This window comes from Salmo salar, chromosome 26 (genome assembly GCF_965601325.2).
Source record: "Salmo salar chromosome 26, fSalSal1, whole genome shotgun sequence".
Classification (NCBI taxonomy): domain Eukaryota; kingdom Metazoa; phylum Chordata; class Actinopteri; order Salmoniformes; family Salmonidae; genus Salmo; species Salmo salar.
Window position 1 is genome coordinate 31,133,788 of NC_138316.1, and position 16,212 is coordinate 31,149,999.

Genomic DNA, 16,212 nt, shown 5'->3' on the forward strand with positions numbered 1-16,212 from the left:
TTCCCAGTCATGGGAAATACATAGATTAAGGCCTAATTTATTTCAATGTACTGATTTGCTTATATGAACTGTAACTCAGTAAAATCTTAGAAATTGTTCCATTTTGCGTTTATATTTTTGTTCAGTATAGAAAGAGAAAAACACAAAGCCAAAGTTTGACATTTGTATTTTTATTGATACACTACTGTAAAAGCCTAAATGCAAGGTATTCCGTTTGAATAAATTCAAAAAGCACTGCAGTCTTAAATTACAAAATGATTTTAAAATACAAAATTTACATGAAATGACAATACAAGGTTCCTGTAAACATCAGCTAAAACCTGTATTTCCCTTTTCTTTTACAAAACATATATTTATAGATATATGTACGCAACTGTTAGGAATGACATCCATTTCAAAGTATCAAAAATAGAGTTCTAATGTCAGTCTGTGTTGCTTTTTACCAGTATGTAAAATGGGAACATATTGTTCGATCTTTGGTTTTACAGAAGTGGATGGCAGAGAGCGAACGGTTACTGAATTTAATGCTGCTCTTGTTTCTGGACTCATGTGCCTCATTCACACTATAGGGCCAAACTGCGCCAAGCCGAGCTGTACTGGGCTGCCCTGTTTACGCATCTACATAGTGCTGGAACTGTGCTGGAAAGGACCATGTGAAAATGAAACATCCAAGCCAGCACAGTACGCTTCTGATCAGCTCTATACTGTGAATTAGGTAACAGTCTCACAAGCAGCACCAGAGCCAGCCCTTCCTCTTGTAACTAACGTCCTGCTGTCCAAAATGTATATTCTCAAGTCAATTATTAACCCAGAAGAGCATACAGACAACAAACCAGTAATTCATATTCAACACATGAGTTAAGGCCTTCCTATAGTTTAAATAAACAAATAGTGACATTCTCTCCTCACTATTTGAAAAGGTTTTACACATAAAACAAAAGCCATGAGATATTATTATAAACAAACCAGTTATTTTGTACTTGATGCCAAATATCACGTTGTCATGATGCTTTCGTCATGGTTTGCATAGTAGCCTAATGCATCTGTGTGCTTGTATTGTACAGAACTGAAATTCATTATTAAAAAACACTTATCTACAGTTTATTGGGTACAAACGCACACATCCACACACACACACTGAATATAATCTACTAAGACGCTTGCACTGTGTCCTTTACAAGGCAGATTCACTGACTGGCCCTCTGGTATGCAGGACTAATAAGTATTGTGCTGATACTCTAGAAGGCTGCGTTTATATAGGCAGCCCAATTCTGATATTTGTTCCACTAATTGGTTCTTTGACCAATCACATAACTTTATCAGAGCTGATCTGATTAGTGAGAAAAATATCAGAATTGGACTACCTGTGTAAACAGAGCCTTGAAGTAACAGAACCAAGCATCTCTGCTGCATCTACAACTATAGGCATCAAGGTTCTTAAAAAAAAATGTTTTAAATGTTTTTTAAAGGCATCAGGCAGGTTTTTTTGTGTATAGCAGAATTATTTTCTATTTCTGATTGGACTTGGACAGTTGTCATCAGCAACATCCTCTCAGAGAAAAAAAATATACATGCAAGAATATACATATATCATTGTCCAATCACAGAGAACATGTTAAGGCAATAGGAGTTGTTCCTACCCAGACCAATCAACATGTTATATTACAGCATGACTATGTAATGTATGGCATACATACATACATCTATCCAGCATTCAGAATCACATTCTGTAAACATCCTTATGATGATGTTAGACTGGAATATGTTGCTTTTTAACACTCAGCTTTGACATTTTCTTTGGACTTTTTGGTGTTGTAATTCTCAGGCAAACTGAAAATCTTTTTATTATTGCTATCAATATTCCATACATTTGCAGTCTGTATATCTCCCCAAGGAGAAAGATTGACAAATACATATTTTTGTTAAGGTACCATCCTGAAGACAAAATGATCATGTGTCGTGATTGTTGTGATGTGCAACACACAGGGGGCGTGGAAGAACCAACAACATACAAAAATGGAAGTTGTTTTTTAAAACTAACTTAACCTTGTTCGTCAGGGGTGGTGGAGGGGGGGGCTATACATAAATACAGTATATATAAAGGACTATATATAAAATACTTTTATCAACAGTTTAAATCTACAGTTTTCAATGTGTTATATTATTGCCAATAGTATATGGATTGAAGCTGCTTTACCCTCAGAAGGTATGGTTGTTACAAAGTGGAAGGCACACAAGAGTCTCTGGGCCCAGTTTTTCAAAAGTTATCTGATCGGATTTCTGCAATCAGATAAAATGACATGTTAGAATTGGGGTTTTCAAAAGAAAACAAAATTATTCTGATCCTCCAGATTTGGTAATCCAATCTGACCATTAAAATCGGGATTAAATGTCGTTTTTGCATTTTTTTTTTACTCAAAAAAGGTAGTGATGATGATGGTTTTGATGCCTAAAATCTGGATTATTTTGATCCCACTGGAAGGGTGTATTCAGGGTGGATTTAGAAAGTATGGATTATCTTGATCCCACTGGAAGGGTGTATTCAGGGTGGATTTAGAAAGTATAGATTATCTTGATCCCACTGGAAGGGTGTATTCAGGGTGGATTTAGAATGTATGGATTATCTTGATCCCACTGGAAGGGTGTATTCAGGGTGGATTTAGAATGTATGGATTATCTTGATCCCACTGGAAGGGTGTATTCAGGGTGGATTTAGAATGTATGGATTATCTTGATCCCACTGGAAGGGTGTATTCAGGGTAGATTTAGAATGTATGGATTATCTTGATCCCACTGGAAGGGTGTATTCAGGGTGGATTTAGAATGTATGGATTATCTTGATCCCACTGGAAGGGTGTATTCAGGGTGGATTTAGAAAGGTGAAAAGCACCACAACCAATACATTTCAATGTAACTAAAAACATTCTTACATCTGAAAACCAAAGGTTCATTACGTTAAATTGACCGCAGTATTAAGTGTGTGGTCAGTTGTTATATTGAGACGTGTCAAATAAATGCATGTACTTACTTATAAGTGATATGCAGGCTCTATTATTTGTCATAAAGTTACCTTCATCTCTGTTTCCCTATGACAGTGTAGTAGTACCATAACCTGTCCACTAGATGGAAAGGTGTAGGCCTGTTGAAAGCACTGACAATGTGGATTCTGTGATCTTCATGTTGTGGATGAGAATGATCCTATCCGATTATTTTCTGAAAAACTGGCCCCAAAACAGCCAGATCAATCTGATCCTGGATTGCAAAAAAGTATTACAGAATCCAGATCATTCTTATCCAGATTAAAAGTTTTGATAAACTGGGCCCAGGGCATCAAGACAGTTAGTGTGCATCCACAATTACACCCGATTCCCTGGATAGTGCACTACTTTTGACCAGTATGCTGGCCAAAAGTAGTGCACTATACAGGGAATAGGGTGCCATTTCAGACACACTTTAGTTATTGCATGACAGAGCTCAGAGGAACACAGGTCCGTCTTGCTCTGTGGATAATTCAAACACCACCTTTAATTAAACTCCAACGAGTCTACTTACAGTTACAAATATATATATTTACTTGTCTTAACGGGCTACCTCGGTCTGGAGAAAACCAGTGTTCATCTATCCATCGCATAAAACAATATATTCATCGAAAGTCAAGCGTCTCCATATCACAAACTCATAAATCCATCTAATTTCTATAAAAATCAAAGTCATACGCTGCATGAAGAGTCAGCTGTGCAAACAAACAACAAAAGCGTTTACCATCCTATCATTCAAAGCTGCTATTTAACAATGTTTATAAGGCATTTGTTCAACCTGAAGAGAGAGGGGGTTTGGGGAGTCAGGAGGAGAGGGTAGTAATAATATACAGACACAGTGGCTTCAGAAAGTATTCATACCCTTTTGACTTATTCCACCTGTTGTTGTGTTACAGCCTGAATATTAAATTGATTAAATATCTATTTTTAAATCTCAACCATATACACACAATAACCCATAATGACAGTAAAAACATGTTTTTATAAATGTTTGCTAATTTATTGAAAATGAAACACAGAAATCTCCTTTACATAAGTATTCACACCCCTGAGTCAATACTTTGTAGAAGCACCTTAAGCAGTGATTACAGCCGTGAGTCTTTCTGTGTAAATCTCTAAGAGCTTTCCACACCTGGATTGTGCAACATTTGCCCATTAACCTTTTCTAAATTCTTCAAGCTCTGTCAAATTGGTTGTTAATTATAGCTAGACAACCATTTTCAGGTCTTGCCATAGATTTTCAAGCAGATTTAAGTCAAAACTGTAATTTGGCCACTCAGGAACATCCACTGTCTTCTTGGTAAGCAACTTCAGTGTAGATTTGGCCTTGGGTTTTAAGTTATTGTCCTGCTGAAAAGTGAATTCACCTCCCAGTGTCTGGTGGAAAGCAGAATGAACCAGATTTCCCTCTAGAATTTGGCCTGTGCTCCATTCTGCTTATTCTTTTATCCTAAAAAAACTCCCCAGTCCTTATCAATTACAAGCATACCCATAACATGATGCAGCCACCACTATGCTTGAAAATATGGAGAGTGGTACTCAGTAATGTGTTGTATTTGATTTGCCCCAAACATAACACTTTGTACTCAGAACAAAAAGTGAATTGCTTTGCCAATTGTTTTTGTAGTATTACTTTAGTGCCTTGTTGCAAACAGGATGCATGTTTTGGAATATTTGTATTCTGTACAGGCTTCCTTCTTTTCACTCTGTCAATTAGGTTAGTATTGTGGAATAACTACAATGTTGTTGATTCATCCTGTTTTCTCCTATCACAGCCATTAAACTCTGTAACAGTTTTAAAGTCACCATTGGCCTCATGGTGAAATCCCTAAGCCGTTTCCTTCCTTTCCGGCAACTGAGTTAGGAAGGATGCCTGTATCTTTGTATTGATTGGGTGTATTGATACACCATCTAAAGTATAATTAATAACTTCTCCATGCTCAAAGGGATATGCTCAATGTCAGCTTTTTTTTTACCCATCTCCCAATAAGTGCCCTTCTTTACGAGGCATTGGAAAAACTCCCTGGTCTTTGTGGTTGAATCTGTGTTTGAAATTCACCGCTTGACAGATACTTTTATGTGTGTGGTACAGAGATGAGGTAGTCATTCAAAAATCATGTTAAACACTATTATTGCACACAGAGAGTCCATGCAACTTATGTGACTTGTTAAGCTCATTTTTACTCCTGAACTTATTTAGGCTTGTCAAACAAAGGGGTTGAATACTTATTCACTCAAGACATTTCAGCTTTTTATTTTTTATGAATTTATAAACAATTCTGAAAACATAAGTCCACTTTGACATTATCGGGTATTGCGTGTAGGCCAGCGACAAAAACGTCTACATTTAATATATTTGAAATTCAGGCTGTACCACAACAAAACGTTGAAAAAGTCAAGGGGTGTGAATACTTTCTGAACTATATCTACATGGCTGGAAGGTCACTAGAGGTGTGGAATGTTGCATATTACAGATCAGATCCCAGTCCAGCACCAGAGAAGAAGAGAAGGGGCTCCCAGGCACCCAGAGACCTGAGACAAAGAAGGACTAGGGTGATAAGGGGGAGGGGGGGGGGGGGGGGGGGTCGCAGCACTATCTCTACACTCCCAGGGGGTGCTGTTGTGACATCACTCAACCAACTGGGGTGTTCGTACCGTCGAGGTCTATGCTGGTGAGAAAATCATGAGTACAGTATTCAACCCTTCTTTATTCCTACTGAGGGATCCTATTTTTCCTTCACTGAGCACTACACTGTTAGGGGCAACATTGTGACTTCAGAGGGTATATTACATACTCCAACCAGACACCCTGAGCAGAGAGTTTAACTGCATAGAAACCGTTTAGGTGATCACTCTCTAAACCAGTGATACCTCTGGGGATCTGAGCCCAGGCCTGAGTACTAATGCTAAAAATGAACCCGAAGTCAACTGAACAGAGAACATGTTCCTCGTCTTTCTGCCATTCACTGACCCCAATAATCCTACAGTTTGTCACCACCCTGCGGTGTTCTCCTGTTTATAATCTGATGTATACATGTGTAGGTGGGTGAATCTGAGCTCTTTTGCTGTCATGTGGGTATATGAAAGGTTTGTTCATATGTGTCTGGAGGGTCTTTTTGTGGACTGGTAGGTCCATGAAGTGTAAAGGGGAATCTCAGCCCAGTCTGTCCTGCCTAGAGGCAGGTAAAGTCCTGTGGTGTTGGGGCTGGTGAGGACACTGCTATGCCCAGCTGGGTGTGTGGAGGCCTGGCCACGGACAGCGCTACGACTGGGCACCGCCACCAGGGGACTGGGACATGTCTCTGCCGATGATCTCATTCACTGGAAACACAAAGAGAGAGAAGGATACAGGTTCACTACAGCTGAACAACACAGTCCAGAGGGTTTATTATTATAGGCTACTAAACCTTAGCAAGGCTTTCTTCAACTTCAATTGACCCAAAGTTTTTGAGGACACATTAATTGTCATATATTATCAAGAAATCAAATCTAAATTGTGTTCCTGAATGCATTCGGACTGTGAGAAAATACAAATGTTTACCAGCAGAGGGCGATGTTGCCTAGCTCACTTACTGACTACTCTGAACACAGAAAAGTTCAGCTTCAGCAGTGGAGAGATAGAGGGAAAAACTCAATCATACATACACTGGCAAGACCCAGAGGTTCAACTCACGGCTTTGGAATGACAAAACCACTGTCAATAACCAGAAAGCGAGGGGAAACTATTCCATTCACTGCCGTGTGTCATTACCGTCAGACTTGACCTTTGACAGCGTCCAAGATATTTAGTCTTTACCACCACAACATGTCGACTCCTATAAATATCATCCTCCATTTATTGAATGGCCTAGCGAGCACCAGCTCTCTATTGCGTTTCTTCATTTCTTCCACCTCTTAATGGAGCTTGAGTACATTTCCTCTGGCCTATTATTGTGGGGTTGCGAGCGTAGTAAATGGGCATGTATAAAACTAATCCATTGTTACAACACATGTTGTCGACCCCAGAGAGGCACTCAAGCACAGGGCTGTAGGTAATTACTCCGCCAGGCAGAGCTAGCTAGGCCTGATATTAAATAAATCATTTATTTTCGCTCTCGCTCTCTGGCGGTGGGGCATGTTGGAGATGCCTCCAACAGAGGCCTGATTGTTACAGTGGTGCCAAAGCTGTTTTCAGCTCACACCGGGCCCAGCGTGGCTCAGCGGGAGGACCAGCGGGGAGCCTGTAAAAACCACAGCCGTAAAGTAAATCAACTTCTAACCCCCATATCACGCTAAACTGAAGCTGCATCTGGTTTACTACAGTACCTGTGGAAAGAAAAGGAGGGTGAGAAAGAGAGAGGGAGAAAGAGAAGAAATAGAAAAGAGGGAGAGAAGAGAGAGGGGAGAGAGAGAAAAGAGAGAAAGAGGAGAGAAATAGAGAGAAAGAGAAGAGAGAGAAATAGAGAGTGAAAGGAGAGGATACGTAGCCTGGTTTGGTATTTATGGAAAAAGTGAAGATATTTTCCACACAGCAGCGACTGGTAGCTTTGCATTCGTGCAGCAGTGGCGGCATTCATACACCGTTAATTTCCTGATGTGGCACATATGTGTCAAAAGTCATGGCAGGTCAGAGAGACAGAGGGCAAAGAGAGGAGAAGGTTTGACTATCTGGTTTAGAGCGAGGAGACGGTGAGTGAGTCCTCTGAGCTCTGACAGTTTGACACACATTAAGACAGATCGATACGCAGGTATTCAGGCAGACCTGTCCATACACCACAGTAACAGTACCAGCCCTGCTGCTTGGGGATTCCTCTTCTCTTACCTACAACTGGCCACTTGTTGTGCAACTGTCTGTTGTGAAATCATACATTTAATGGCCCACCGTGTCTGATGGACAAGTCAGCATCTGCTTTATATGGGTCATATTATATATGGGTGTTTATATATATGGTATATTATTGGTAGATGGAGTGAGAGGAAAATTAACAGTCAAATCATGTGTAGATTCAATTCAGAGTATTATCGAGACATTAGGGAGTCCGTTCAAATGAATTCATCTTGCTCATCTTAAGATCTTCCCTTTATATTTCTTAACCACATTTTGCTGTGTATGGGGTTAAATAATACATGTATTCATTAACACAAATCAAGAATGATACTTTTTCATCAACTTAATTAAAAGCCTTGATATTCTGTATTCCAGTTGTTACCCCCATCCCTAAGAATCATCAGCTATATATCAACTGTTACCCCATCCCTAAGAATCATCAGCTATATATCAACTGTTACCCCATCCCTAAGAATCATCAGCTATATATCAACTGTTACCCCCATCCCTAAGAATCATCAGCTATATATCAACTGTTACCCCCATCCCTAAGAATCATCAGCTATATATCAACTGTTACCCCCATCCCTAAGAATCATCAGCTATATATCAACTGTTACCCCCATCCCTAAGAATCATCAGCTATATATCAACTGTTACCCCCATCCCTAAGAATCATCAGCTATATATCAACTGTTACCCCCATCCCTAAGAATCATCAGCTATATATCAACTGTTACCCCCATCCCTAAGAATCATCAGCTATATATCAACTGTTACCCCCATCCCTAAGAATCATCAGCTATATATCAACTTTTACCCCCATCCCTAAGAATCATCAGCTATATATCTGAATACAATTACAATGTCTCAAAGTCATTGCACTCCTGTAAAACTGGTACATTCTCAAAAATCCCCCCAAATAAATTTGTCTCAGAAAAAGTAATACAACTATTTCAAACAATTATACAGTATCGACAATGAATACTGTAGCTTCAACTGTACTTGCTAGTTGACTACCATTAAAAAAAACAGTGAAAACCTATTGGTGGTTCCATGATAGAAATAGAGGTGTTTATTTGTGTTTGTTTGTGTGATCTGTGTGCTGCTACTACTGCTGATGTGACAGAGAGAGGGGCAGGCCTTTGTGCCTGGCTGGCTAGCTGCTGTCTCTATCCTGTTGGCGTGGGCGGATGGTTCTTCCTCTCCCATCACACACGGCTATCCATCTTCACACATAGACTGTATTTCTCGGTTAACTGCGACAGACAGCTTTACATAAAACATCAGTCTACAACAATGTATCCACGTTCTAAACACAGCACACCAGCTGAAATGTTCAACTAAAAATGACCCATTATTGTATGTGTTTAATGTAAGTCTCAAGCACAATGTCTATCTGCAGTTGTGTGTCTGTTTAGAAACCTTTCCACAGAACACACATCACACACAAAACGATGCAAACTTTCACACGGGCATTAGATATCCTATTAATTGACTACTGGTAAGGTTTCAAAATGGGCTCTAACAAGACTTACAGTTATATAAAATATTATCAATTAGGCCTATAATCTGAAATAATGTAGATATGGGAAAAATCGTAAAAATTGTGCTTGACTTCGGTAGTTTCATACCTGAACCAATGTCTCAGATTGACTTGTTTTTATGTGATGATTTATCCCAGCTTACTACAGAGAACCCTGGGTCTCTTTAACCCTCTGGAAGGGAGATCCTCTTTATATGACTAGGAGGGGGGGTCCCTATTAAGCCAGAGAACTGCTTCTCATACAGTGAACCGTCATTTCGCTTCTAAGGCATACCTCTCTGGTCCTAGGGCTAGTCCACTTTACTGAATGTGTGACTAAACCAGCCCATGAACATGACTTCCCTCCTCATCAGACCGGTGTCACCTCTCAGACAGTACTGTAGTGGGGAACGAACCCTTCAATCACTGTGACTTAGGCTAATTACAGTCAAAGACAGAGTCCCTCCTCGATCAAAGTCCATCAGTGTACTGATTGGTGGTAAAACAAGGTTTTCAGTGTGTGTCATGTCATTATCTCAAAGGGGAAATTCACATGAATCACTTTACCTAATCCAGTCATAGGGGAGAAACAGACTGCCCTTAGTAAATCTACATAGTGTGTCCTTTCTGACCCCAATTCTTTTTCTTTGCTTTTCTTTGTTTCGAATCACACAGTGATCTTTAATGTCATGTCTAGATGTATACATTTAATGTCTAAAAGGGAACTATTCAAATAATCTCTGAAATGAGAAACAGAAGTGAAACAGTCAAACAGATGTGGATTTTCTATGATAAACAAGTCATCAGTTAGGATGGAAAACAGCTAATCACCCTGGTTCCCCTCTGACAGATTGAAAAAACGTTCCCTGACAGACCAACACTGAAGTGTGAAGTAGAAAAGGGCATGCAGGGCGCTCCAACAGAGAACCAGCTTAAGAAAATAACAAGAAGACTGAGTGATTGTTCTCTCCACTCTACCAAATGAAGAAAACATGTTACAATGGATAACACTTGTGCAAGGCACGGGCCAGGCAAGCCAAGATTCAGTTGGTCAAAAGGAAGACTTGCAATGACATGCACACATCTTCAGAGAGCCTCGGGTAGAAGAGAAAACATAAGACGTTCAAGTCAAATGGATAAGTCCCACTTAATGATCATATTTCATTGGAAATATATGGTCAGTTTCAGTAACAGAAACTAGACGACTAAAAACGTTCCAGGGTTGCTAGGCTAACATCGCTGAGTCAATCTGTTATCTCCTTCTTGTCTGTTTAACTGTAGCTCTGTAGTCTGTTACTCTAGTCTGACACGCTGCCAGAGAGACAGATCACAGTAACAGTAGAGCTCCAGTGAGAACACTATAGCCTCATTAGAAAGGCTGCAGTTTTAACAAAGTCACTCATCTCTGTGAATCATCTGTGGATTTCACATTTGTAAGTGATTCACAAGACACATGTCTTTTGATCCGGCCCCTATAATGTCTGCTCACAGGAAGCCATCAGATGACCACAAGAGTGAGTTACAAGGTGGAAGCCAACAGGATTGGAGCCAGAATGGCCATCCTAAAATGTTGGAATGGAAGCCAATAGGATCCGGAATGGCCAACCAGAAGATTCATCTAAACTTCTACCACAATAGACCATCCCCTTAGGATGTGCAGTAGGGATCAGATAATGACACATTCTGTGTCTGCTGCACTTCACAGTGACTAAACACCTAATGGCATTTTAAGAGATCGGACCGGAGGCTAGTTTAGTGAGTTAGAAGAATTCCTGCATCCACATAACTAGAATGGCGGATAACTGCAGTAAGCTGACTGCCATGTGGATATGTGTTATGGTGCGTGTGTGCGTGTGTGTGTGCATGCGTGCGTGCGTGCGTGTGGAGGGGCAATGCACATCACTTTACTGTTTACTAGAGCAGGGCAGAGTGACTCAACAGTTCTCTGAGACACTTGACAGATACACTCCCCTTACAGCAGCTGTAACACAAAGCACACTACAGGGTTTAATAGGGATATCAACTATAACAGTGGCTCTCTGTTAGGAAACACAAATCAACAATGACATCTACATAGACAAGCTAACCGATAACACAACCCACGAGCTGGTACAAGAGACCATTAGCATACAAACAGGACAATATTATATTCAAAACATTGATATGGGACTCTGTAAACACTAATAAAAGGATTCTCTTTCTGTTTTCCTGGCTGAAGGTCAATGTTAAGTTCCAACATTACCAAGGATCTCCGGCCTGCCCGGGCACTCCCATCTGCCTGCCGCTGGCCAACATCTTGACGGAGAAACACACTGAAAAGCACGCACACACAGACACACGCACACGAGAGAGAGAGAGAAAGGCACACTGGCAGGACCTGAACCCCAGAACCCAGCACCCGATGCTGGTGCTACACTGCCAATACCTCTGCCTTCATTACATTCCTAAGTCTTTAATTGTATGGAAAGATGACAAACAAAATAGGTTTCCACTTGTTCCAGGGCCGGCGGTGTGCGTTTGTGATTGTGTTTAACTAGCTGAGTTTGGTTAGGTCCAGGCCTGATGCATTTTCCTACCGCTTTTGTTTTTTCCTCACATGAATGGAGAGTTGTGTTATTTATCTGCCATGCTCGGTTAGAAGTTATAATCAGCCACTGGCTGGGCTGGGACTTGGACCAAGCCACAAAGCCACCAAACCACAGAGCACCAGAGGAGAGTTTCCACTGTTGGGGACAACTCAGAACTCTGGAGACTGAGGCCTGCTTGACCCAAACCGACCAGCAGCATGGTGCCAGGGTTCTGTGACTTCCGTCTAGTGGTAGTGCAACCTGTAGACTAGAGGTTGGATCCCTGGGTCTGTAGTAGTAGAGATGGACAGGGCCTACCTCATGGAGGGGATTGGAGTCTGGTGAAAGCTATGTTTCAGGAGCCTTAGTAACAGACCCAGATTAGCCCATGTTTTAAATGTAGACGTGTGTGTGTTTATGTCTGTGTGTTGTTGGCTATGCTGTGTCAACAGGGACTGTGCACATGCTCTGTAAGCGGCATTGCTCGTGTATTTGTATATAGAGTTGTGCCTGAGAAAACTGCCTAAAGTATGTGATTAACTACTGTGTGCACAGTGTTTACAATGTGTGGCGCCATACTCATAGTACTGACGTGAATATGGCTGCTTTTGGTGGGTGCATTTACTGTGTGTACTATGTGCCTGTGTCTCTGTGTGTGTGTGTGTGTGTGTGTGTGTGTGTGTGTGTGTGTGTGTGTGTGTGTGTACACTATGACAGCGCTAGAAATAAGTGTGTGTGCCTGCTCTATATCGTTGTCTCTCACAAGAAGGGCGGGAGCAGCAGGCCCGGCCTATTATTAACCCAGAATGCCGTGCTCATGGCGAGAGGCAGCTGTGGCCCGAGCAGGAGAGCAAACAAAAGATGCAGGCACGCCGTGTCACACACACAGCCTCCGCTAACCCCCCCTCCCGCCTGCACTGTGTATGTGTGTGTTGTCTGTGCAAACACAGGGCCAGCTGATTAATTAGATAAACACACGGGTCGGCACCACAAGTGGTTCAGTCTGTCACCATGACGGCCGTAATCACCCTCACAGGAGGGTTCACTCACATTCACACAAGAGAGGAAGGGGGAGAGCAAGGTTGCACACACCTACAGCACGCCATACACACTACTGTACAATTACTGTCCCTGTTAACAGTGCACTCACATTAACACTGTTCAGAAAGATTGGAAATATATTGACACTAAATATGGACACTAAACCAGATACAGACTACTGTACCTACCAATAAAGAAGCAGAGGTCCTGTACACAGCAGTTTCCTTTCATCTGCTAGCTCTAGCTCCTCCTGCCATCTCTAACTCCTCCTGCCTCTTACTGATAAATACATACTCTTTGTTATAAACCTGTTTATTGGAGATGAGAATTCGTCTAGGAGGAGTATTAGACGTGGGGATGCATTTTTGGGTGCATACTGCCAGTTGGGTGGGATCCTCAACTCGTCTGTCCATCTGTCAGTAAGTCTGTGCCACTCCTGACCCCCCCACACCCACAGTAGACGTACTGCACACACACACACACACACACACACACACACACACACACACACACACACACACACACACACACACACACACACACACACACACACACACACACACCACACACACACACACACACACACACACACACACACACACACACACGGCCCCTGCGCTGGCGTACGTCACCAGTCACCAAGGCCATCTGTCACCTCACCACAACAGTGTGTGTGTACCACACACAGACTTGTGCTGACACGAGTCTATGCAGGCAATACTACAGTGATACTCAGGGACGCAACTTTGGTTTTAGAAGTGGGGGGGGAATATATATATATATATATATATATATATATATTTTTTTTTTTTAAAATAGTAAGATAAACACTCCAAACAGCCTACCCGACCACTCAGAGGCGTCCGCATGATCCTAAAGCACACAGTTGCCTCGTTTTGTATCACATTCCAACGATAAAACTGGGGGGGGACAAGTGAAAGTTGCACCCCTGATGATACTACTGTATACTGAAATCCTACCAGGGAATGACTATCATATCAAAATGTACATATCAGCACTGACTGACATGTAACTAACTGACCCTGCTCTTAGTTAGACTACTAGAACTCAGACAGATAGACAGACATACAGACATTAACAGAAAGACACACAGATAGTCTAGTAGACAAGAGTTCACTCACTTTCAAAGACATTTAGATGTAAGTATTTAGATATTTTTTTATTTGAAAAGACAAGTAGTTGAATATTGGAATGTATTTAGAAATACACTTGGAAAGTATTTGAAAACACTCAAATGCACAGACTCAAATACACTCCCATGCATTTAACCCAGTTATTTTAATATAGTATTTGAAATAAGTATTTGAAAATACGGTCACACTTTATTTGGATAGTCCAGATTTTCACTCTGTAGATGCTCTACAGATGGTCATACTATCAACAAACTATCTGTTGATAAACAACTGATTGCTAAGGTTACGGTTAGGTTAAGAATAAGGTTAGGGTAAGGGTTAAGTTTAGGGTTAAAGTTAGAGCTAGGGTTAGTAGATAGTTAGTTGAAATGTTACTGATAGTCTGTAGAGCATCTACATATGGACTATCCAAATAAAGTGTTACCGAAAATACTTTCAAATACTTTCAATGGAAGTAGTTAATTCGGGCCACATTATTTGAAAATAGTCAAATACATTTTTTTGTGTATTTAAATAACAAATACTTAAATACACATGAACCCTGGTCTGCTCTGTGGTATATTTCATGTGCTGCTCTGACCTCCTAAAAACTCAGTCATTCACTGCTTCATGACGTCCTACAGAGCCAGTGTGTGTGCGTGTGTGTGTGTGTGTCCTACAGAGCCATGTGTGTGTGCGTTTTGTGTGTGTGCGTGTGTGTGCGTGTGTCCTACAGAGCCAGTGTGTGTGCGTTTTGTGTGTGTGCGTGTGTCCTACAGAGCCAGTGTGTGTGCGTTTTGTGTGTGTGTGTGTTTGTGCGTCCTACAGAGCCTGCATGGCACAGAAGCTATTTCTAGGCCTCGCTCAGACAGGGATTTACTAATCCCAGGGTGAACCTGTCAGTCTTTTCAGTCAACAACTTTTCTCACACTTTTCTTCTTGGTATGTACAGGTCACTGCCAAAATAAAGGAAACACTTGAGTAAATGAGGGATACAAAGCATATTGAAAGCAAGTGCTTCCACACTGGTGTGGAATTAACATCCCATCATCATGCTTAGGGTCGTATATAAAAATGCTGGGCAGGCCCAGTTGCCTATTATTTTAGCTGCCAATGCTAGAAGAGATCTCAGTGAGTTTGGGTGGGAGGGGGGCACATTTGGCAGGAGCTTCGGTGACCAAGACTGCTCAACTTGCTGATGTTTCACAATATGCCATGGCCGTGTCAGTCACCAGATCTCAACCCAATTGAACACTTATGAGAGATTCTGGAACGTTTTTCCCCCACCATCAACAAATTTCTCATGGTAAAATGGTGTCGCATCCCTCCAATAGAGTTCCAGACACTTGTAGAATCTATGCCAAAGCGCATTGAAGCTGTTCTGGCTCGTGGTGTTTCCTTTATTTTGGCAGTTACCTGAAGCTACACCGTCTGAGGGAAATTGACTGAGGCAGCCAGACTTTTACTTTAACAATGTGTGTGTGCGTGTGTGTTGGAGAGTGTGAGAGAGAGAAATAGAGAGTGAGTAATTAAGGATATACTGATTATGATTATGCGTGCGTACACACAACTGTGCGACTAAGTCTGAGTGTATGAGTGTGTGTAGGCATACACATGCAGTGTATTATGCAGCTGGTGAACTTGTGTCTGATGGCCTTTCATACATGACTTATTGATAATGGGCCGTGTAATTAGCCTGGCCCTTGTTAGCACACAATACAGCACTTCCTGATGCACACACACTTTCTGTCGCAGCCACTCCAGGCTGTTTATTAACTATGGGCCATTTGACTGCTGTTTATTTGAATACGTGACTCAGTGGGACCAGGGTGCAGAGAAGCAGAAGTGGCTGTGCATGGCAGATTAGAAACTAAATGGGGAATGGTGGTTTCTCAGACGGCTTGTGCCGAGTTAGGATTTGTAGTGTTCTTGAAGTGAAGAGGCACTGTTAATGAGTTAGTCTCATCATTCTCCAGTCAGTACCACCGTAAATAGAGGTACATTAGTCCTCTTCAGAATGGAAAGGGCCTTCCACACACAGTAATTGCTATGCAACAATGTAATGTAATTCAACTTCTTTTAATTCTAAAAGGATAATAAA

At 41.4% G+C, this 16,212-nt stretch overlaps 1 protein-coding gene across 3 annotated transcripts in view; it reads right to left on the reverse strand.

Annotated features, from left to right (window-relative positions):
• Nucleotides 1-154: 154 nt before the first annotated feature.
• Nucleotides 155-16,212, reverse strand: part of LOC106587624 (nuclear factor of activated T-cells, cytoplasmic 3) — an 83,826-nt gene continuing 67,768 nt past the window's right edge. For all 3 annotated transcript variants that reach the window (XM_045708155.2, XM_045708154.2, XM_045708156.2), the window contains exon 10: nucleotides 155-6,359. In XM_045708155.2, the coding sequence (XP_045564111.2) occupies nucleotides 6,301-6,359 (59 nt within the window). In that variant the 3' untranslated portion in view covers nucleotides 155-6,300. The remainder of the gene's footprint in view (nucleotides 6,360-16,212) is intronic.